We start from the raw sequence: 25,064 nt of genomic DNA, 5'->3' as shown, positions 1-25,064 counted from the left end.
TCTACTAACCCCACCCCTACGGTGGGGTATCTCGAGAGGAGGGGGGGGTGCGACGGACTATTGCTGCGCGGCCAGAAGCCCGGCCTTGAAGGCCTCCACTGTCTGGGCTTTTACAAGCTGGCCCGGTAACTTGTTCCACTCATTTATCGTTCTTGGAAAAAAAGAAAATCTAAAACAGTCTGTTTTGGCAGGTATTGCTTGATACTTATATTCATGACTTCCTCTGGTACGCCTATGGGCAGGTTTGAGGTATTGTTCCACTTGAATATTAATATGTCCATGAGCAATTTTATATAAAGATATCAAGCGAGCGGTTCTCCTTCTGTCAACAAGTAACGGCCACTGGAGGCGCTTTAGCATGTCAGAAACACTGCTGGTATAGTCATAATCACTAACAGCCATTCGCGCCGCCCTTCGTTGGACTCGCTCCAACGCCTGGGAACCACCGATGGTGTGGGGATCCCATACAGTCGCACAGTACTCCAGGTGTGGGCGTACAAGTGTTCTGTAGCATGTAGATTTGACACGAAGAGGACAGTGCGAAAGGTTACGGCGGATGACTGCCAGTATCCTATTAGCTCTACCAGTGACATAATTTATATGTGTGTCCCATTTCATATCCTGTGATAGTTGGACTCCAAAAATCTCTTTGTCTCTTTCCATCGCATTTAAGACCTTATGTTGAAAAAATTCAAAACTTCGAGAATTCAATCTTGATGATTAAAGATTTCGGATAGTCTAAATATGCATGGCATCATTTTATTACGTAACAGGTGTTGCTATAGGCAACATACGTTTTAGTTGACCTGAATAATCTATCATTAACACTTTTTGTTAACCTTATGTTTATTTTTTAAGAATGACGTATATATGGTTTGAGGCAATAAAATCGCATAAATGACTTTACGTCATAATAATATTGCTAGTATGGTTGATTATTACAAGTACACCATCATCTGACACTTTGGTGGTCATACGATATACCGTTCACGAGTTCTTGGGTGGGGTTCTGAATGACCCCCCCCCCTCCCCGTTCCCAGAGCCCAGTCTAGATAGGGTTGCTTAACATCGGTGCAGACTGACAACGACAGGTACATAATCATGGAGTACTTACTATTGACCCACATATAGCCACTTATCTCCATCAATAAGGCCATATGTCATGTTTTGTACGTGTGATTGGTGCTGCTATTCTTTGTCAAAGATGGAGATAATTATGGTATTTGGTAGGTGGAATATTGATACTTATTAAGTTTGGGCATTCTGAAGGCTTTATACAATCACTAAGCATGCAGTATATATATGGCGAAATGTTTAAATAGAAGTTACTAGTAGGTCTCAGTTAGGCTGGTCTGGTTGGGCCCTTGTGGTTGGGATCCGTGGAGAAGGATTAGATCAAGCACGGTTTGTGGACTTTTACTGTTTTCGGAACGTAGGTGTCTTTAGAAAAGGTTAATATTATTTTGAAAATTGTAAATTTTTTGACATAATTAAGAAGGCACTCGTGAATTTTAGCTTTAATCTATATTAGAATTGTGTGTTTTACTATAGATTTAGCCAATGTGCACCAAAACTTTAATTCTTTTATTTCTTTGCTAAAAGTTGAAATGTTTTAATGACAAAATTAACGAGGACATCTTAAAAATGCTTTCCTTCATTAGACATTGATAATTAAAAAAAAACAGGTATTACTTTTTCACAACTAAAACCTTGAGTGTGTCACAATTTTGAATGACAAGAGTTTCTTGATTCCAGCATTTCAACATTATTCTAAAGACCGTGATTTTATATACACTTAATTCGGCTAACGTTAACTAACAGACCTCAGGCTTGCTTGGACTACGGTTGGGGGAACATGTAAAGAGTAAGAGGCTTGGCTAAGGCTCAACAGATAAGGGATTAGCCCTATCTAGACAGAGGGGGGGGGGGCTAAAAGTTTCCGCGCCAACTTTGATGTCACATAGCGGCTAGGGCTAGAACCGCCAAACTTTGTGACTTTTCCTAGAATATTGTTGGCAACAATTCTGTATAATTGGAATAATATATTATTTTTGTGTTGCCATGGCAACGGGTTTCTTACAGACATTTTTGGCTAAATTTAGTAATATTCGTTTCAACAATTTTATGTGTTTTATGTCAAGTTACGAATTGTTTCTGATATTAATAACATCCCAAATAATTTTATGTAAATTTCAACATTAAAACGCATAATTTATGCTAATTTGATGACGCCATTGGCCAACATCCAACATTGGCCAACAAGATGGCGGACCATATCATTAGAACATGTATATACAGGTTATTTTCCTTAAAATTACATCAATACTTCCATTTCTTATTACAGAAAAGGTTCATATGGACGCCTTTAGTCTGTTTTCAATGTATTTTAAGGTTTATCCTGAAAAAATATATTTTTGAAAATTTAAGATTAATGATCCAAGATGACGGATAGCTTTAATCGTCACTGGTGTTGCTATGGGCAACATAAGATAGTACACCCTAATATTCCGTCATAAACACTTTTGGTTAAGTTATGTTGTATACCATTTAGTTTTTAGGGATAACCTATTTAGATGGTTTTGGCCAATAAAATCACATTAATGACGTCATAATGACGTTAAATTACGTCATAACGCTCAAAAATTGTGGATATGATCAATTTTAATAGCACACCAACATGGTGGTCATATGACATACCGTTCTCGAGTTCTGAGGGGGGTCAAGTAAGCCACCCCCCCCGTCCCACGAAGCCCAAAAAAGCCCGGTCTAGATAGGGTTAAAATGAAATCGTAAGAAGAACGCAATGGCACCTCTGGCTTGCCAAACTGGTAGATGTACAATTACTAGTACAGTTCTAACAGAGCTCCAGCATACATGACGTATACTGTTTTCTTTATCTAACAAATGGGCACCACAGTTACAAGAGTCACTATCATAGCCTCAGATATCAGATATCAAATATCAGATGTAATCAAATAGAATTAATTGGTCTTCCTGAAGGTAAAAGTTGTTGATAGTAATTTGTATAGGAAGTCAAATAAAGAATTGTCATGGGTTTAAACAATGATAATGAAGTTGTCGTAAAAAGTAACATCATTTAAAGAGAGTTAAAGTCTTGTCATGCTGGCAATATGTTTAACAATATTTTCAAATAATTAGTATTAATCAGGTGACAGACCCTTTACTTTTTTGCCCCGCGGAGGCGTCGTTACCTCCGAATTAGTTGCGTTGCACGATATATCGATAAAGTACTCCTAGTGCGTATACATGACACTAAATACATGGTCTTGTATGTGGAACGCACTATATATATATAATACACACACACACACACACACACACACACACACACACTATATATATATATATATATATATATATATAGTGTGTGTGTTGTTTGTGTGTGTGTGTGTGTGTGTGTATATATATATATTATATTATATATATATATATATGTGTGTGTGTGTGTGTGTGTGTGTGTCCCGCAGGACAAGGTTAAGATCTTGAAATGTTTGTTACTGTAGTTTTAGACATGTTGGTCGCAATAGTTGTAACATTTCAATGTTTGCCTTAGATGTTAGGACTAGCAGTAGGACAAATTATCACGTATTATCTGCCGGCCCTATAGATTGACTACGACTTCATCATGCACACGGAGACAATAGCGGAAGATTACCAGTTGTTCTTCAGGAAGGCTGGAATCGTTGGGAGAGAATACCTGATCCCGGAAGTACGACAGAGGAAAGGTGATAGACTATTTTGGGATTTCTATAAAGAAATACCAATGGAAGATTTGTGGCAAATCAAACAAAAGTTTAAAGTAGACTATGATATGTTTGGATATAACTTCCATGATGACATTGTAAGATTTTTTAGCCGTTAATTCTTTGAAGATCTTTGTATTTTCTCCAAAACTATTTTAGTCCAGTTAATATTTGTTCAAACATTACGATAATTTTGTTGAATAATTCTGGATTTGAGAAACAAAAACATTGTGTACTATAATCCCTACCAACCATAATGTTACAAATTGTTGAAACGTATCTTACAACCTTCCAAAACTGCTACTTTTAGATGCAATTTCCGTTAACATTAAAAGGCAAAACTTAATTAGCTTATTACATTGATCTTACATGGAAAGAGAGTAAACCATCCTTGTTATTCATAGATGTTTGCAATACCAAAGTTCTGTTTTATGTCTTATACGTAAGTTTTTTTTTTACATAACTTAAATCACGGAAGCTTTGAAAACATGTGTAGTATGCTAGTTTTATGGTAACAATGTTTGATTACATGGTGAGATCCTATGAAGTCAGTTATCTAATAAAACATATTTCATCATGGTGATCCTGATCTAATTGTAGTTTATTTGACTGTGTACATTGTACTTTGTTAATTTGATGTGAGTTTTCAAAGCTATTGAACGGGTTGTGTGGTTGTCGACAATGCATTGCAAACTGAGCAAAAAAAAGAGCAACGCATTTTGAACTATCTTGGCCAAAAACATGATAGTCTTTTGGACATGGAAGTTATAAATGCTTCATAATAATCATTAAGCAATCCAACTTTGAATTGATTATATAATTATTAATTCAATTAATAAAATGGTTTGGAGGGAGAGGGCTCTCACTCCGGAGACCCAAACATATATATGTCACTAAAATAAAACTAGGAAGTTTCACCGCAGCACGACAGCAACCTGCATTGCAAGATAGAAGTCATACATACCAGATACAATCCATCAAGGTATTTAATAGTTGTTTCCCCATAGGCACATTCAATGAAGCTGGTGTGTTACGCCGAAAGGCGGTTATACCGGCTATACAGATACAGATACAGATACAATACCCCCGATAACAAACCAAGTGTCCATAGAGGCAATTCTCCGTGAAGTTTGATATTTTGCAGATTGAGAACAGTAATAGTGTATGTAAACTGTGTGTGATCACTTAACAACTGGTAACAACGTATCGTAGAAACGCTATATCCCTGGTCTAATAGTCTAGCCTGACTAAAAAATGCTGGTGACCTGCCCAGAAGTTTGCCGCCCCCCTTCCTTGGGGAAACAGTTTCAGGCTGACTAGTGTAAATGCAGGCTGCATAAAATCAACAACACGACATCCTAAATAGATGAACAAAGTCAGTTTTTATTACAATATCTTTCATTTACTACATATTATTCATTTGACAAGGTATCGCAGTAGGTACAAACCACAATCCCCCCAAAAAACTCGCAACAATTATGCACAACAGTCACCTAACATCTGCTTAGAGAACCTCGGCTTCCAGACAACTACCTAAACCTACGTCATATTCCACAGTATTGTAAAATTAGATATGTTTCTAAACTAAGCATTAACTTTAATATCAAAACTGCTACGGTGAAAATAAAAAGACGTGCATCATCACGGATATAATGGCACACCGCATGCCCAATTAGACAGAAATGCTACGTGCAGAACAATACATTTTGGCTACGAACATCTTCCAAAAACGGCCTCATACCTTAAGCATGGGGACAAAACGTCTGGTACCACTTATCGACCCCTTCCCACATTTGCATGAAGTATGACCCCCCCCCCCCGCTATTCCAAACAAAGGGTTTTCCTGGACCATTCCAATTTGCCTCATAATTGCAGTGGTGCATCTGAAATATTACATTGAAAACAGCAACGGCAAAAATACACATCCGTGCATCATCATGGGCATGCCCGCACACGGCGTATAAAATTGCATGTCGATTACGCAAAGAGAACCCCTTTGTTCTAGCTGCGAACACGAAAAAAACGGCTACTTACAATACTCCGTCCGGAGGTCATGACCTCCTTCGCGGAGTAATAAACTGTAATTCGTTATTTAGAATCTCCAATTAAACTTAGACCAGTACATAAATAAAGTTGTTAAGTCTTTTTCAACTGGATAATTGAAAGTTTAATGTGCAAACGTTTCGAGTACCCTCCGGTACTCTTCATCAGTATAATGTGAGGAGATATCCGGTACAAGAATAAAGTTCTAAATAAACAAAAATAATCCATGTTCTAAAGTAGGTTCTACATAAACAAAAGGTAACTGACAAGTTCTAAAAACAATCTAAAGGTAAGCTAAATAAACAAGCAACTACCAATTATATACAAAAAAGGAAAGAAAATAACTAATAAAAACTTAAGGTTCGGACAAAATACGATCAAAAATATCTGAATAAGAGGTAACTACCAATTATATACAAAAAAGGAAAGAAAATAACTAATAAAAACTTAAGGTTCGGACAAAATACGATCAAAAATATCTGAATAAGATTATTGCGTTATAGAGCGATGTCCCAAGAGCTAGATAGATCAAATCTTAACCCCCCCCTTTCTATTTAAAGATGGCTGATAAATATGTTCGTAGATAGACTCCCTTGCCCCCCCCCCCGTTCAAACCACCTAGATTCACGATCTAAAATGTCAGTGCTATCTATCTGAAAGGAATGTCCATGATGAATGTTGAGGTGGTGATATATCGCTGAAGAAAACCCACTAGAACTAGCTCTACAGTGTTGCTTGTATCTCTCCTTTAACGGTTGACTCGTTTCACCGATGTAAGTGTCCTTGCACTGCGGATCATCGCACTTTAACCGGAGGGTACTCAAAACGTTTGCACATTAAACTTTCAATTATCCAGTTGAAAGAGACTTAACAACTTTATCTATTTATTGTATTCCTGGATGAGTAACCTTCACCAACGTATTAGACCAGTACAGTTTGCTGTGTGCTAACGTCCTTTGTATTGTCAGTGAATGGTGTTAAAAAATGAAAATAAGATGTCAATCACATTTGTTACCATTGGTAACTACCCATGATTGGTTGACACTTTTGTGGGCCGGCTCTAGAAATGTTTACCTTGCTGTTCGCCCCCTCGACTTTTTTCTCGGGAACAGTTCTATACATATGGCGATATGCGCACCTTTCCTGATCCACCCTTTTTTTTTCAGAAATATCCTGGCCCGTTCCTGGATGTTATGGAGGCATGCCGGCCAGACACTTAGTGGGAGGGGCCTATTCACATAGCAACGGGCATTCTATCCTAACAACCAGACGACCGTTAGTGAGACAGAGCCAGTTTATACCTTACTCATAGGGAGTATAAGGGCTACAATTAGTTTAAACTTTCACCAAAATACCGATGTTGTTTTTAAGTATTAGTTATGGGACTTCTGTTTAATGGTATTTATAGAAAAACATACTTCTTATCAGTGGGCAGCAATACTAATGTTAAAATAGTTATTCCATGTGCTGATATGAACAGACAAGTGGTTGGGTAAATCAAATGCTGCTTCTAGAGCTTTCTTTAAAAAAAACAATACATTACACATGGGGTAAGCGCAAACCCCGGCACTATATATTCTGTAATATTTCTAATTTGTTTCTAATTTTTTTTCTGAAATTTCAGGTAATTGTCACCCAAAAAAAGTTGTCCCTCAATAAAGTGCAGAAAACTCAGCTCCCCTCGTGTTTTAAATTTTTATATCTGATTTTCATTTTTTTCCAGATACATTTTCACATTTTAGGAAAGGTCACCGAATTCGATGGTTCTAGCGTAAGCCGTTCAGGCGCTATCTGAGATAAACGTTGGCGCGGGCCTCAAAAGACCTCTTGGTCTTTATAGGGCTTAAAAAGTTTTCTGTGAGCTCCTGCAGATTGGATAATATTATACGACAGAACAACTCCTCGTGTATTTATCAGCACCCCAGTGTTTCCTGGCGTTGTTTTTACAGATATTAAGTGCCTTTGTGTTCGATTAGTACTTTGTTCGAGTGAAAACTGCCTAAAATGAACTCACAAAAGAAGCTAGGAACGGCGTCGGAGCATGGCGACGACACGGACCTAGGTGCAGAATTTGAATCTTTTGTTAGGGACCAGTTTAAACTACTGCTGGATGGTCAGAAGGCACTACGTAGCGAAGTACGGGCACTTGAGGAAAAATTGGGGAAGAATGTGGAGATGCTCGAGTCTCGTTTGGAAAGAAATGAAGAAAAATCGCGCCAGTCGGAGACGAAACTACGCGATGTAGAGCGCCAGACTACCGAGGGTTCTGAGCGAGTGAAATCGGCGACTGAGGAGAGCACTATGGAAGGTATATCCTTAGCAGCGCGCTGTGGAAGGGCTGTGGAAGAGGTGTGTGGAAGTGTCGTTGTGGGCCTTCGTATATATCCCTTGGCAGCGCGCTGTGGAATTCCGGAAGGGCTGTGGAGGAGGTGTGTGGAAGTGTCGTTGTGGGTCTTCGAACTACCCTACATCATGCCTCGCACGTATTGATACTATGGTTTGTGATGCAACAGAATAAAATGTTGCATATCTTTGATATCTCGCCAAACAAGAAATGTATCTTCTGTTTATTGTGTTTGATCCTCCCTAGTTAAACTGACTGTCATTCCGTGAGTTTGGAAGCTAGAGGCCTTTTGCCCTGCAAAAAAAAGGGTTTTTGCTGTAAAACGGAAGGGAGGCTATTTCCCAGTAAGTCCGTCGCGACAGTTGCCATAGCCACAAACCTATCTGTCTGACTGACCACCACCACCTCATGGGTGGTCCGCGTGCACGAGGCACCATTCATTCAGGCAGTCGGTCGCCAGCTACCCGCGAGGACGTACTTAACTTTCGTTGTACCAACTGACAAATTATTTGACTCATTTGCCGTATCAACGATACTTACAACTGGACCCCTGAACGTATTCAACTAACGCTTTTACTATCATGAAAGTTCATCTGTGTTGGTAGTAATCATAGTAAAACGTTAAACTTTATTCCAACACACTATTTACAGGGATCAAATTTTCAGCGACCACTGTCGCCTTCATCAGGATAATTAATGACCAATCACTTCAAAACGTGATCTCGCGAGAGTTACGGTTTACAAACACGTGACATTATTCACACGAGACTTTACTGATACGTGACGTAAGCAATTGATCAAAAGTGCCAGGGAGTTTATATCGTCCACCATCTCTATTAAGTGAAGGCTGAAGTGCTCTGATATATATAGCCTCCTTAATGCCTCTTAGAAAGTAGTCCTGTTCAGTGTCCAGTATTCTAACTTTGTCCAGAGAGACGGTGTGGCCAGGTGATTCGATGTGGATGTGTTGAGAAACTTCAGATGACAGCGAGCTGGGGCGTTTGTGTTCAAGAAATCTGGTCCTTAGTGAGCGTTCTGTCTCGCCAATGTACGATTCTTCGCAGGCCCCCCGCCCCGTGGTTCCCTGACACGGAATACAGTACACGACGCCACATTTCTCTTCTTTAGGTGTTTTGTCCTTAGGGGCTACGAGAAGCTGTTTCAGTGTGTTGGTGGGTTTGAAGGAGGTGGAGATACCGTGTGACGCGAAAATTCTGCGCAGGGGTTCTGAGACGGTCTTGATGTACGGGAGAGTGATGCGGCCTTTGTCCTTCTGTTTTGTTCCCGGGTTTCTGTTGTTCTGTTGGGTGGGTTTCGGTGTAATCGCCTTGTCTATGGCCCATTTAGGGTACCCACAGTCCTTGAGAGCATGTTGTATGTGTTGTTTCTCTGTGTCCCTGTCATGTGGATCTGTGATGATGGAGTCAGCTCTGTGAAACAAGGTCTTAACGACTGCAAGCTTGTGTTCAAGAGGATGGTTGGATCTGAAGTTGAGGTACTGGTCTGTGTGAGTAGGTTTCCGGTAGATAGTCAGGCGCAGTGAACCGTCGTCTTGGATCGTGGTGAGAGTGTCGAGGAAGGGTAGAGTTCTGTCTTGTTCTGATTCCGATGTGAATTTGATGTCCGGGTCCAAGGAGTTGAGATGGTCTGTGAATTCTTGTGCGTGGGCTTTCTTGAGTTTGGTGTGGGTGTCATCGACGTACCGGAACCACCAGAGGGGCGGGTGTGTAGCTGTAGTTATAGCGAGCTGTTCTAAGGGTCTAACGCTTTTACTGTTAGACGAGACGAGCCCGCAGACGAGGCCGCACTCCGCGTGGCCGTACCCCGGACCACTTGCCCCGTGGCCTTGTGAGGACAACGCCTGGCCGGACCACTTGCCCCGCTGCCTTGTGAGAAGAACTTCCCTCCTCTCCACCAGCGATAACAGACCCCTAAAACGGTGAGTTCATACGTGCTTTTATTTAGGGTACACTTTTAAACAGGAGCGTTGACAGGTATCATATACAATTATGGTAGGAGTGTATTTTATGTATAGAAACCTTCCGTGTGTGAAGTACTGATGACGACTTCACATTTCGGATCGTTCATCTTATAGAAGACTTTATAGAAGACTTACATTCTCCCCCTGTAACCACCCGGCCTGTTCAGAGGTTGGTTTCTGTTGCTTTGATTGTGAAACATGTCAAAGTTTTGCGCTGGACATATCAGCCTTGTCTACAGCTGAATTATAGGTTTCTTTGCTGGACTACTTTAGTGTTCCCCGCAATAATTTGCCTTTGATGTCCATTGCAATGTGTGTGGGGGCATTCTAGACAGGATAGCCAAACTTGTCTTATCGCCCTCGATAAACAGAAACCGTCCTGCTTGTTGAAAATGACGCGAGAAGAGAGCACATGGATTTAACGAGCTCTGACTGGTCAATTCCGGAAAAGTTTGAGCGTGGCCCGTGCGATACAAATAAGGAGACCCCGTGCGGTACAAACGGGGAATTCCCCGTGCACTGGTCAACGCAAACCAAGCGGGCGAGGATCGGCTTCCGTGTCCGTCATAAATTTCCATATGGCCCACATGGCGACATAGAACTCTTCTCACGGCTAATGCAACGCTGAAACACGTGGTATCTGGATGTCTGGGAGGAGGAGGGCTGCCATTGGTCGAATTAGGTGTCAAACTTGTTGCTGGGCAGGGCAAAAAAAATAGTTTATACCAAACAAACTTCAGATTTTAGTAGCCGAGTCCTAAGGCTCAATGAGAAGCGAAATCTTCGAATAGGAAACGAAGCTACCTTCTTGCCAAAATAAGGAAGCCACTTCTTAATTAACATATTTACAGGTAAAGAAGTATGGTTATAAGCGTTTGTTTCCTCCTTTTCGGTTCCCGCAATAATGACACGAGGCTAATCACCGCTGTTTCCCTACAGTTGCCCAGGCCGGCGGGCGTGGAGATACGTAGCTCCTTTGCCTTCTCTCAACGAGGAATACAGACATAAAAAAGGTCGGTTCATACGTACTTTTATCGATAATTCTACAGGGTGTGGGTGTTTGGTAACGTCGGCTAGTTTTGGCTAAGTTAATTTATGAAGCGCGGAAGGACTGCTACTTATGCAGCTCACAGCTGTCATGTCAAGTGTACTTTTGACGCACATTCTATATCAGCCTTGTCTTCAACTGTTTTCTACGTTTCGATGACTTGTTTAGGAAATGTACACCTTGTTTTGAAGAAATACATTTCAAACCGCTAACATTTGCTGTGACGTTCGCACCACGATATGTTTTGGCCGAGATCTTTATGAGGCGCGGTGAGAGGCATATTACTGTTGACTTACTTGCCGTGGATAGAGGGTAGCCATTTAAACGGGAGTTTTGTCAGGTATCATATACAATAATGGTAGGAGTGTATTTCATGTATAGATACCTTCAATGTGTGAAGTCCTGTCTATTGTTTTGTCCTGACACTAGCAACAAGCCTCACACCTTATCCGACCAATGACAGCCTTTCTTCTCTCCATACAGTTGCAATTCCATGTGCCTTAGCTAGTGCGCAAGCTCTAGTCGGCAGTTGCCGTGCTATAGCCGGGACAATCACACATGCCAGAAGCTGTGGTCACAGCTGACTCAAGCCTCCCGGTCACAGAGCTGATCATCACAACTGACTCCAGTCTCCTTTGTGTAAAATTTTGTTTCGATATTGTTGATGATGGTAGAAGAAGCATGTTGATATCATATGTGTATTAAGTAGTAGCATCGTCGACAGAAAGAAGGCAACATGGCAGGGAACCAGATCAGTAGCAGAGCCATCACGTGCAGGCTATGTAATGCATTGTTAGCCACAGTAAACCTTACACCAGTTAGAGATTACTGGGATGACTTACATACGTCTGTACTACGATGATACATTGCCTGTGTTTTACGGTATCTTAGTGTATATATTGTAATGACCTATTTTATATTTATTCAGAAAACCTCGCCAAATATGAATTCCCTAGTGAAAAACAGCTAAACAGCTGGGAGGGAAGACCTCACCCGCAAGGTGTTGCCAAATATGAATTCCCTAGTGAAAAACAGCTAAACAGCTGGGAGGGAAGACTTCACCCGCAAGGTATTGCCAAAAATGAATTCCCTAGGGAATGCGTGCGTGGAATATTTAGAATTCCTGGCAATTCAATCGCAGTACTATACTAAGGGCTCTGCCCCTGATGCGTCGCCAAAAACAAAACATTGTGTACATGTAATTGGGTGACTTGTAAGATTTATGGATATGTAAGATACAATCGCACCACCGGATATTCCAGAGGCAGACCTGCCTATCAACTGTGGGAAGCCCACTAAAGCAGAGATAAGGCAAGCGATCAAGTCCCTAAAGAACTGGAAGGCAGCAGGACCAGACGAGGTACCATCAGAAGCCATCAAGGCTGACACAGAGACAGCGGTCAGCATGCTGCAGAGCCTCTTCAACAAGATCTGGGAAGAGGAACGAGTGCCAGTGGAGTGGAAAGAGGGTATCCTCATCAAGCCTCCGAAGAAAGGTGACATGGGGGATTGTAGCAACTACAGAGGGATTATGCTCCTGTCAGTACCGGGGAAGGTCCTTAACAGAGTTCTTCTGGAGAGAATGAAGGAGGCAGTAGACGACAGGCTCCGTGACCAGCAGGCGGGTTTCCGTAAGAACAGGTCTTGTGTTGACCAGATAGCCACCCTGCGCATTATAGTGGAGCAGTCGCTGGAGTGGACTCCGGACTTTACCTTGTCCTTGATGGGTTTCGATATTTCTCCATCTAATTCTATCTGTTGCTGTCTGTCAGTTAACCAGTTCCATCTGAGGACCCCCGCCCCCTTATACCGTAGAAATCTAATTTGTTAATGAGCCTGATATGCAGTACGCTGTCGAATGCCTTGGAAAGGTCTAGGATTGCCATGTCTATTTGTCTGCCTGGGACACACATGAGTGGTTAGCGCGGAAGCCATGTTGGGTGGGGAGAAGAATGTGGTGATCGTCCCGGTGTTTCATGGTTGCGGAATACATTATGTGTTCGAGTAGTTTACAGCTGACCACTTGGAGTACTTCCATGTCCGTCGTCCCGGTTCTTGTCAGACGAGTCGTGTTCTCGTCACCGCTGCTACTAAAGCTCCGTGATCCTGTTCCTGCACTAACTTCAACATATTCTGAATAAGTAGAACCATATTTATTTTTTTTCCTTTTTTGTTGCAATTATATGACGATTAATCAACATATAGGGAACGTGCATTGATGAATAAACGATTTCAAATATTAAAGAAATAAAAACCTTTAATATCTGACATAATAAACACAACAATGAGAAGAAGAAGTACAATATATGCATAAAGGTAGAGTGGACGGGTTTCCTTACGACATGGGCGGGATCCCACAGTCTAGGTTGTTCATCCCAGTAATAATAAACGTTGGTGAAATAATGCCCATTGACGTGTGCCTGCAAGAACGGCTTTAACTGCGGAGATGCTCTTTTCCCATTTCACACGTTGAACACGATCGCTCAGGTAACTATTCGGACATCGCCATAAGTCGTGTCTTTTCCCCATGGGTGACAAACTGTGGAGGAGCCCGCCATGGTCCATTCAGTATCAAAGGAGCGCGTGAGGTCCACAAATGTAACATGCACGTCAATGTTGGGAGAACTATTAACAACATTGAACCATGTTACTTGGCTTAGTGCTGGCTTTATGAATTTACAACAACGATTACTTGGATATCATATTAAAGAAAATCATTCATGCATTCCAAAACTATATTATACAAGGAAATTAATAAGTCAACAATGGATGTATGTATGATCGACTTCAAAGAATGTAGCGACCCCCGTCAGTCTTCGAGTGCGACAAAATGTACTCTCTAGCGCTAGAGGACAAACTCCCGTGACATGTTATCTCTCTATGTGGCCGATTTCTACTCTTTCCAGCCGCCTTACAAAGCCTGGTATAGGCTAGTTAGAGAGCATAAAGTTCAAGGTTCATTTAAAGTTTGTCATGTGGGAATGTTTCATTAAATGTTTGTTCTCAATATTACAAAGCCTACTCCTTAAACTTTAATCGTCCTTTATAAAAAAATTCCCAACAACTTTAATTATTTTTCTCTTATATATTACTTGAAAGCTACTCCATGGTTATTTTACAGGTACAAATGCAGTATATAGATGCCAACCAAAGTATCACTACATCACGCACAAGCCATTACCTTTTATCCTTAAATTGATTTTATTGTACACAATGAACCACTCAAAACAATGCGTTTTTAAAGTACAAACCGTTGCAAACTAAACCTTTCCAGATCCCTATCTCTCGTGCTAAAGCTACCCCCTTCCTTAAGCTTATGTTGCTTCTGTATATTTCCAGAGAAACAAATATTGTACAAAGGTATTCAGTCCCAGTCGTTATACGAAGCAAGATTTTGGTGTTAGCATCCCCTCTATACTTTGTAGTAGTATAGCCAAGTATATAAGACCGGACATTCAAACGACCACCCCATACCGACTTGGCCATTCGAACATTACGTCCATACCAAAACTGTCTACTACATGTTTATTGACTATGCAAAAAAAAATTTTGGGCACACACACACATACACACACACATGTAGTTACAAGGGCCGAATATACTTAGTAGGGGCAGATATATGACAGTATCAAATCTACCATGTTTCTTACAATGTCCTTGGGTACATGCATGATAGGGTCATACCACATACAGGAAGCCATTTCCCAGACATCTATGATTAAAATATCAAGACCCTACATTATTTTTTTTACTTCTTTTGATAGCTGATAAGCATACCAATCGCTGTTTTCTATAAAATGGGATAACTGGCTACGGTGGCGAGTGTTACTTGTCCGCCAGATAACTCTCGTTTCTGGATAACGACTATGTAGTCGCTCTATGGCGTAGCGAATTCCATAAAGTCGTGAACGGAATGTTTCAATTGGTTCAGCGGTAAAGTGACCCCATAGCCCTAGAACGACAACGACATTCGGCCCTCCAATTATTTCATCAATTTCTTCTGCCACATAGTGAAGGCTCCTAAAGTGTAGCCACCTTTTTTCCTTATCAGGTACGTTTCGTGGAAAATGCTGGAATGTAAATTCCAGTTTTGTGCTAAATTCTTGGTTTACTGCAGCTGCGTGATATACATGTATAACTGAACCTGTTGTTTAAAGGTTTAGAAACTCCGCTAAAAATTTCCACAACTGTTTTGTCGTAGAATCCCCATAAAAGAACACAGATTTATTTTTTAGGCATCTTAAGACAGAGTGAGATGTAGGAAACGTCCTTGCCCAGCATTAAAGTGAATACCACGTTCCGTTAAACCAGTACCCTTCAGACGGTGTATCTGGCAGTCTTGGAGCACAGAGTGGCAGTGGTTTTTCATTGGATCTGCTTGTACACTGTTTAGAAAAGCTACCTAACCATGCAATTGAAAATGTCAATATATGCATATATAGTTTGCATTTACATACGTTCGTACATTACTACAACTTCTTGTAGACCCTTTTAAATGTATAAACTTATGCTCCGTCCTAATTCATTATGATGTATAGCTTAAAATGTTGATGTTACCTTCATTCAAAATTAAAGGTCAAAGTTTCAGTCAAAATTTCAATAGTTTTAACCCTATTCAGACCGGGCTTTTGAGGCCAGCCCCCTGTAACTCAACAACCACATATCGTAGGGCCTCCAAATTTGTAGAGAATGGTTAATGAAATTAATTCTTAATAACATTTTTGTGTAATTATGACGTCATTATGACGTCATTTATATAATTTTTTGGGGTAAAACCGTCAAAAATTCTTTTTTCCGTAAAACTTAATGGAATACGAGTACATCCAAACTTTAACAAAAAGTGTCTATGGTGGAATATTATTTTCTGCTTATACTTATGTTGCCCTTGGCAACCACAATGATGTCAAAATGAAGATATAAAATGACGTCACGCATAATCAATCTGTCGGCCATCTTGGATCGAACATCTTGAATTTTGAAAATTGCATTTTTTCAAGATATTGCCTCAAAACGCAACGAAAATGGACTCAAGATCCTCATATGGACATTTTATGTGAAAAAACACGGATTAAGACAAAAAATTAGTGAAAAAACTATGGTTACATAACAACTAATTATATGGTCCGCCATCTTGGATTTTGACCGTTGACGTCATCAAATTAGCATAAATTATGAATATTTAATAATAGAAATTATATATAATTCTATAAGATGACATTAATGTTAAAATGACGTTTAATTCAAAATTTTTATTTTTGAACCAAAATTACTGATTTTTCCAAAAACTGCCTGTCAGAATCCCATGGCAACGCAAAAAAATCATGAATTCATCAATTTATTATAAAAATGTTTCCAGATATTTTTAGAAAAAGTCAGCAAATTGGACGGTGCTAGCACAAGCCGTTTAGGTGCTATCTAAGATGAATGTGGGCGCGGTCCTCAAATGCCCCCCCCCCCGTCTGAATAGGGTTAACACGGAGTAGAGCAGCGTCTCCTCATTAATTGTGCAAAGTAGATTGCAATCATTGTGATGTAATTGAATATTACTTAAGCTGTCTACATACCATAAAATCACGTTATGCCATTTACCGTCAATTAAGTGGTTCAGTGATTTTAGATAAATGCTGCAAAATTTTTCAAGTAAGATACTTTGGGCTAAACTCTAGCAATCATTCGTTTTAAGTCATTTAAGCCGCTCATGACAAAAATTTTGTCCCTTCCGCTATATTTGTTGGAGAAAAATCCAGGCATGTAAACTTCAAAGATATAGATATGGCTTGAATTTTGGCTCGAAGGTCTCCATGAAATATTCGACTTATCTTACATATGTAACGTATCCAACTTTCCGCAATGCCAATCTAGATCATTTCTAACGAAAACTCTAAGGTCCGTGGTTGCGTCAAGTCTGTCTTGTCAGAACGTACCCTAAATAGGGGTATTTCATTAAGCAATGGAAATTTTAGTTTTTCTCTAAAATAATACTTACGTCTCCCATTGAATCGAATCCTTTTAATACTAGGCAACTCTTCACCATCAATGTCACTACAAAACAGGTAATGAAAGCCAATGTTAGGAACACGATGCTGAAGACTGAACTGTAATACAATGCACAATTATCGTCATCGTTATTATGTACACCTTATTTCGGAGGAGGTTGTTAGTTTAGACAAAAATCACTTGAAAAAAAGAAGGCAGACATTTTGCGATATATCTCAGTCAATAGATCTTATCGTTTACCATGTATTTTTCAATAAAGGGGTTCCCGAAATCCCCATACGGCGCTACGATAGATTACCATGCCTATTGGCTTTTGCTCCATTTGTTTCATTAAGCTCCACAATACAGTGCATTTGGATCAAAACAAAAACTGTTCAAAAATCCCCGAATTTTACATTTTAAAGGGGTGCATGCCGAAAATCAGGATGAATTGTTGTTGGTACATATATAACGTTAAAGCACACCTATACACAATTTCAGATCATTTTGGTGTAATAACAGGTCTCCACCTCAGTAAATGTACAGAAATTTTCCGAAAATAACGAAACCCCTTTTTTTTCTAAAAATGAGAAAAGGTGGGTAGTTAGATTCATTTAAACCTATCTAGACCGGGGGGGAGGGTCGTCACTGAATGCCATCCAGTAAAATTTATAGCGGCGACCGACATATGAATAATTTATTAGGGCCCACGGACGAGGTTTTTTCACTTGTAGAGTAGCCAGTTACCACTTATCACTGATCTACCACTGGTCGTTGCTGATCACAATTCCAAGGAGCTTGAAGGAGGTCACCATTCAGGTGGAGGGGGTTTTATAGGGCTGCGGCGACAACTGATGACCATATCTTTTGTCTTTTTAGCATTGGAAGAAAGAGTTTGCCCAGGCGTCAACTTTGTCCAGTGCCACCTGCATTAGACCCGGCAAGGAGGTCATCAAAAACTCGAGAGTTCGTAAGATCATCAGCGTATGTAACTGGTATGATGTTCGGTGCTCTCATGATCATCATCATAGCTTGTCGCCAATCCACTCCAGCCAGTTCCGCGCTGTTTCATTGACCTCCTGGAGATCTGTGTCTGTGCAGGTAGGTCCAAGCCTGCAACCGTGCATCAGGTGCTGGATAGCCTGGGGGTCCTCTCCACAGCTGCCAAAAAAGCCCAGTCTACATAGGGTTGAAGAAGTGGTAGGAAAAAAGGAGAAGAAGAAGAAGAGGAGGAAAAGGAGAAAAAGAAACACGAGGAAAAGCAATATTTCAATCCATTAACTGAAATTTATAAATTTATAGTTTCGTTCTAAATACAAAGAAATTTTGTTAAAACAAATAATAGAAATTGTTAAACAGTGTTCTAGTGATTTTGAATACGTTGACTTGACATTGTTCTTGTAACCTTCATTGTTATAGTCTAATAAGCATTACCTTGAAAACAGTTTCCGTTCTTCTAGGTTGGCCAAATGATTTTGCAGCGCCAACGTTTCCTTCTCGCCCCGGTGGCAATCCGTGATACTATCACAGCGACTCAGTTGTGGACGTTGGCAGTAAAACGTTGCATTAATAAATGGCTTAGAAAAGTCACACACGTCACGTAGATTCATGCTTCTATTGGCAGTGTTAGAGCAAGGCATCCACTCAGTCATATTCCTGCCTTCATCAGAAAAGCCATACACCATAATCCGCCTAATATTGTCCCGAATCTTTTTAAGAACATGCACAGCCTCACTCGAATGTATCAGTTGTGCTGAAAATGAGAGATTCCCTGGCCAACTGAGAAAGAACCTTGCGACATAAGTCTCATTCCCGTAGTCTGTGATCCGTCCAGCAGTGCTAGCATTTACAGCTCTGCTAAACAGCTTGGCCCGAAGAAAATCCCCCCCGTAAAGCTTCGGTCGGTCTTCTGCATCCTTGGCCACGATCTTGACGGAGAGAGTATCCCCTACGTAAAACACTCGTTTAGGATTCACCTCACTAATGACCAGGTGTTTACCCATTGTGACCCTATCGAAGTTGATAGAACCATTTCGATGAAGCCACTGTGGAGTTGGTTGGTTCCTAACAAGGCTGATATTCGTAAGTTTCAGTTTTACTGGATTTCCGGCATATTCTGAAACCTGCAAAAAAGTAAGGTTTAAATAAGTAACATGAACAGAGATGTGTAAAATACCCGACAATTTGCGTTATGATTTAGTTAAATTAGTAATTTTCGTTTCAACAATAGAAATTTATGGGTTTTATATCGTTACACATTGTTTCTAATATTAAAAAAAAATCACATATAATTTTATGTAAATTTCCTCATTAAAAAGGCATAATTTATATATTTAATCACGTCATTGGTCAAAATCCAAGATGGTGGAACATATCATTAGAACAGGTATATCAATATTTCCATTTAAAAAAAAAGGTTCATATGGACGTCTTTAGTTTGTTTGCAATGTATTTAGGCTTTATCCTGAAAAAAAAAGAACTTTTTGAAAATTTAAGCCCGATGATCTAAGATGGCGGATAGCTTATATATGCATGACGTCATTTTATGATATTCTAATATTCTGTTATGAAAACTTTTGGCAAAGTTATGTTGTATACCATTTACTTTTCAGGGAATAACCTATCTAGACGGTTTTGGCCGATAAAATCACATTAATAGCGTCATAATGCCGTTATGACATAAAAATTATAGTTTGGATAAATGTTTACTAGTACACCATCCTCTGAAAATTTGGTTGTCATATACCGTTCGCGAGTTCTAAGGGGGGGGGGGGGTTAGAATGAGCCCGGCCTAGATAGGGTTAAACTACACATAAAAGTGTTCCTTAAAATATGTATTCTAATGCATCCAAATTCCAGAATGGTAACTTGACTAACTTTACCAATTTTGTACAATTCAAAATGCCATCCGATATCACTTCACTTTTCGCCATCCCTCCATTTATACGTAGTACGATAGGACAATTATTCTAACACGTCAGGGTACTATACGTTCATTTCAACAGGCAGCTAAAAGGGGGGCTTTCATAAAATCTTTTCTTTTTTGTCACGCAAAGAATGACGGGTAAACTTGTTGTACAAAATTGCTTACAAAAGTCAGTGCTTCTCTTTTCACAGTTACGCTATGTAAGAGCTAAACCGGTTTCTGATTTAAGACTCCTTAAAACCCAAACTGTAAGTAACCTTTAAAATCATTTTAGAAGTGCAATTTAAATGAATACTTTACAATACTTAAATTGTGTGGGTGTTTAAAGCAATTGCTGTTTTCATCACATCATAAAAGTTTTTTTTTTGCATTTAAAAACTGTTATAAACCTAAGAATATTATCTATTTAAATCTGGGCACGTGTACCTTTGTACTGTTGGTATGTATATGATGTAATGCTGTTTTTAGCGAGGCTAGAACAGATTTTCAGTCTTCGGACAAGGTACTTTCTGTTATAAAATATGTCAAATTGATCAGGGACATCATTTATCTTTACTTCATGTGGTTTTTAGAAAAAGTAACAGCAATATTATGGGTAAAATTACTATTAGCACTTAACACCAAAAAAAGGTTTGGACAAACTATTCTTATATATACTGTATTCCTTTTGTGCTTTGCTTTTTTACAAACCGATGGAAGGTACAGACCGGCACATATAGTAGGGAATTGGTCTAAGTTTTAATTAGACTAATTAGCAAAATTTAGTTGCCTTTTTGGTGACAATTTTAAAGTATAGGAATGCGTTTTGTATCTTTCTTTTTGTTGATGCCATCTTGATTTGCAAAGAAAGAGCAGGATTGACATCTTAACTATCTATTATCATTATTTTTATCATTATTCTCTATTATTGTGCAGGTTGACGAAAGGAAATAACAGAAAAAGAAATACTATGCTGACGAAGAAGACATTCCAGCATCTTTTGACAAGGACTCCCAGGATTCTGACCTTATGTGTTATTTTAATGCTGCTGTTAACTAACTTATTTTTGTATATATTGGACGAATTCCCTTCTACCTCAACTATTAAACTTGACAAGACCAAGAAAAATTTTACTGATGTTTCATTAGGTAAGGTTTTTATTCTTTGTTTGTGTGTATTTTATAACCTTGATGACTCTAAAAAAACAATGTCAAAATCTTTTCACATCACCTTTATTTCGAATACAACCTTAAAACATTTTTTAACCTTTCACATACCTTAGAAGAATCTGAGCGTCGTTCTGGAAGAAACTTGTTAAAAGAGAACTGTAGAACAAGATCTGAAGCCAGCATGGTAAGTGTACTCGTAATTGTCATTGTGCTGGCATTTATGTCTGTTTTCGCTATTGGAATTGGGACGTTATCCATTGGGAGAAATGTTTCTGATTGAAACATTTTTTTTCGGTTATTTCTAGAAGTAAAATATCGGCTACAATGACGCAAAAACATTGATAATGGTTGTTCAGCACAACCTGTTTTTTATAGTCCTGGATATACTATGGCCTATTAATTGATAATGTCGTTGCGTTTTACAGTAAACAAGTGCTTTTGAAAAAATGCTGACATTTCGGCTGACAAAGGTTTTACTGCCGTTATTGAGGTAGAAGTTGTTGAAATGATATTACCCAAGTTGATGAAATTGGCACGAGACCACTTAAAGAAGAAAACACATCTGATATATGTATGTAACACTTCATATATACATGTAGATGAAAAATAGCAATTTTGAAACCCGCAGCATTGTGACGATTTTGATGACAGCACATGCTACACAAAAAACAAATGCTTCATATTGACATTCCTGAGTAAGAACAATGCAGCAGGCAAACGTAAAAGTACAAACATGATAGAGAAACATAGAAACCTGTGCCAGGACTTTTCATGCAACAACGACATCTAGCGACATGCAGCATGTCTGCAGGGCCTAGTTTTTGAACGTTAAAAAGCAAAACAGCGGATGTAAAAAGATAATTTCAAAAACTCATACGTCGGGACTTAAACAATTAGTTTTTGAGCCTTAAAAGCAAAATAGCGTCTGTTAAAAAGAAAATAAAAAAAGTTCCTCTCCGGGGATCGAACTCGCTATGTGCTTACCCCGCCACCGCCACTCAGCATCACTATCAGTTGAGCTATAGGATTGCGTATTTGTCTGACTACCTAAGCAACATAGTATACATAGCGATCCGAGAAAAATGGGCAGGTCCAAGCAGGATGAACGAATTATGATTGAAGCATAAAGGCCCGTCTTTTAAAAGAGTAAGTATCAAAAGTATTGACATTCCTGAGTAAGAACAATGCAGCAGGCAAACGTAAAAGTGCAAACATAATAGAGAAACGTAGAAAATTCGCCAGGACTTTTCATGCAACAACGACATCTAGCGACATGAGGCATTATTTTTGGACATTAACATAATTTATGCAATCATCTTTAGATTTGTAGTACGATCAATGAATTAGCGCCTAAAAACTTATGTAACCATACTTCGATCAATGGTATGTCACTAGATAAGACTGTTACTACATAAAGTTTCTTTTTGTAAAGAACATGGATTGCTATTAACTAAAATGGCAGCAAGTCTATTGCATACCCCACAAACCGGAAAGAAGTAAACAGGTATTGCATGGCCTGCAGTGTTACCAAACTACCAAAGAAACAAAGAAAGAAAGAAGGATAGACCCCGTCTTATTACATTTCGAGTAAAAAAGTGAGAAGTAGGTTGGTCCTCTTTGGAACTGTGGTACCCAAATAAAGGTATTTAGGTACCGCAATAGACCCACATAAATACGTGATAACCTATAGAATTCTACCTTAGTAACCTTGTTTAACCCTCAACAGTGCATCTTCCCGGACTAATTAATCTATCTGTACACCTGGGGTCCGCGCGGACCCCAAAATTGTTTTTTTGCTCATTTTTAAAGAAATTATCAACATACTACCGGCTCAATTATTTTCCAAATTGATGTGTAAACCTCTGGGTCAACATTACGTACAAATATCATACACTTTGACCTTTTCCTTTTTTTGTAAAGACAAGAAGAAATACCGATTTTTAACCCTATTCAGACCGAATGGGCTTTTGAGGCCCGCGCCAACTTAAACCTCAGATAACGCCAGAACGGCTTGCGTTAGAACCATCAAATTTGGTGACCTGTCCTAAAATTTATCTGGAAACAATTTCATATAAGTTTGATAGGTTAATGACTTTTTGTGTTGCCATGGCAATGGGTTTTTGACAGGCAATTTTTTTAAATATCTGTAATTTTGGTTGATACATAAAAATTCTCTGGGTTTTATATTAAATGACATATCTTTCCAAAATTAATCTTACATAATGATGAAACATATGGATGTTTCAGCAAGGTCATTTACATATAATAAAAACAATGGGGGACCTAAAATTGAATCTTGGGGGACACCAGAATTTAGAGGTTTGCAGGAGGAAGCATTATCATTGAGGGCAACGTACTATTTTCTTTTGGATAGATAACTGGTAAACCACTTAAGTCCGACCTCGTTAATGCCATAGAATGAATCGAACCGTGTCGAAAGTCTTACTTACATCTAGACATATTCCAATAGTATTTTTATCGTTATCAATCGCTATAGTTGTTCTAATCAATTAGTTGCATAAGTGCCATTGAAGTAGAGTTTTAAAGCCGTACTAATGTTTGTAGAGAATGTCGTTTTGGTCTAGATGTTTTTAAAGTCATTTGTATATCAGTTTTTATTCAGAACTTTTGAGATGCAGGGCAAAATTTAGATTGGGTGGTAATTACTAACTAAGGTAGGATTGTTGGTTATTAATATAGGAATTACTTTTGCAATTTTAGTTGGTTTAGGAAACATTCCGTTCTGGATGGATAAAGTCAGTATATGAGTGAGAGGGGGGATGATGTAAGGTAGGGAGATATTTAGTACTAATTCGTCGTGACCAGCAGCGGAATCGTTCAGATTTCTAACTATGTATGAAACTTACTATCGTTGTGCAAAAATGAGCAAAACAAGTCTTACAGAAATTTGCCCCTAATGTCTTCAAATGCCGATTGCAAATATATCTTAATTATAACGGTATATTTGCAAACATAATGAGTGCATTGTAAACTAAATTTTCAATAGGAGATTTAGCTAAAAATGGCAGATGGACAGTTTATTGCAAAAAAGCAAATTGCCTATTTATATTTCATGGGTATGAGTGAAATATCGCCATTATCTTCATTGCGTCGAATTACCTGGAATTTGTCATGACGGTAGAGTGAAAAAAAAGCTCAGGAGTATTTTTTTGTTATACAGGCTCTTAAAGTGGTTTCATTTTGGTATTTACCATGGATATAATTCATGATCATATTTGACACATATGACCTACTGTATAGGCTGGCGAAGTTTCGGACTGCTAAAAATGTAATCAGACTTTGAATAATCAAACAGAAACAGGCTTGTATGCAAGTTTAATTTCCAAATAGATACATGATGACATATATCTTTAAAGAGGTAGAAAACATCACAGGGGTTTTTCAGAATATCTTTTACTGAAAAGCACTTTGTTGTTTTCTATAATACCTTTACTATAATGTAATATATTGGGGTTGGGTGACAACACTTATGCAAAAAAGATAAGTCTTGCAATTGGGGCAATACATGAGGATTTGAGACCATTTGTTTTATACAAGAATTGGTGGTTTTAGAACACTTTATTGACCATGGGGTTTCAAAAAACATTTGTTACGAACGTAGGGTATACAAAATGTTGAATGAAGAATCGGTAAAATCTGCTGTATTTGCTCCCGAGCGAATGTTGATATTTCGTGTCATATTGCGTGTAAGTAAGTTCATAGGTTGGGACGTGTATTGACCCTATCTAGAACGGGGGGGGGTGGCTAAAAGTGCTCGCGCCAACTTTGATGTCATCTAGCGTCTGAACGGATAAGGCTAGAACCGCCAAACTT

At 39.0% G+C, this 25,064-nt stretch overlaps 3 protein-coding genes across 5 annotated transcripts in view; all 3 read left to right on the top strand.

The window, feature by feature from the left end:
- LOC109470807 (carbohydrate sulfotransferase 12-like) overlaps positions 1-4,347 on the top strand; it is a 12,113-nt gene extending 7,766 nt beyond the window's left edge. For both annotated transcript variants that reach the window (XM_019769884.1, XM_019769883.1), the window contains exon 7: positions 3,629-4,347. In XM_019769884.1, the coding sequence (XP_019625443.1) occupies positions 3,629-3,883 (255 nt within the window). In that variant the 3' untranslated portion in view covers positions 3,884-4,347. The remainder of the gene's footprint in view (positions 1-3,628) is intronic.
- An 8,238-nt stretch (positions 4,348-12,585) lies between these two features.
- LOC109470794 lies at positions 12,586-18,343 on the top strand. The gene is made up of 2 exons (XM_019769872.1): positions 12,586-12,907; positions 18,258-18,343. Exons 1-2 carry the CDS (start codon positions 12,586-12,588, stop codon positions 18,341-18,343), a joined length of 408 nt encoding a protein of 135 aa, XP_019625431.1.
- Positions 18,344-20,269: 1,926 nt separating this feature from the next.
- The window catches only part of LOC109470799 (carbohydrate sulfotransferase 9-like), an 11,500-nt gene continuing 6,705 nt past the window's right edge, over positions 20,270-25,064 (top strand). Inside the window, exons 1-3 of one of the 2 annotated variants that reach the window (XM_019769878.1) lie at positions 20,270-20,330; positions 20,998-21,209; positions 21,344-21,414. In XM_019769878.1, the coding sequence (XP_019625437.1) occupies positions 21,032-21,209; positions 21,344-21,414 (249 nt within the window). In that variant the 5' untranslated portion in view covers positions 20,270-20,330; positions 20,998-21,031. Of the gene's footprint in view, positions 20,331-20,970; positions 21,210-21,343; positions 21,415-25,064 lie in introns of those variants that run through there. The other variant, XM_019769879.1, reaches the window with a different exon arrangement.

Source organism: Branchiostoma belcheri, unplaced genomic scaffold (assembly GCF_001625305.1).
Source record: "Branchiostoma belcheri isolate BF01 breed outbred unplaced genomic scaffold, Haploidv18h27 scaffold233, whole genome shotgun sequence".
Classification (NCBI taxonomy): domain Eukaryota; kingdom Metazoa; phylum Chordata; class Leptocardii; order Amphioxiformes; family Branchiostomatidae; genus Branchiostoma; species Branchiostoma belcheri.
The sequence above is the reverse complement of the archived record's forward strand: the minus strand, read 5'-3'. Positions and strand labels throughout refer to the sequence as shown.

Bases quoted from the DNA above. Each gene is read 5' to 3' on its own strand.
- LOC109470794 (XM_019769872.1), top strand. From the start codon at position 12,586: ATGCTGCAGAGCCTCTTCAACAAGATCTGGGAAGAGGAACGAGTGCCA. The intron at 12,908-18,257 runs GTTTCGATATTT...GTGTCTGTGCAG, and splicing joins CTTTACCTTGTCCTTGATGG to GTAGGTCCAAGCCTGCAACC.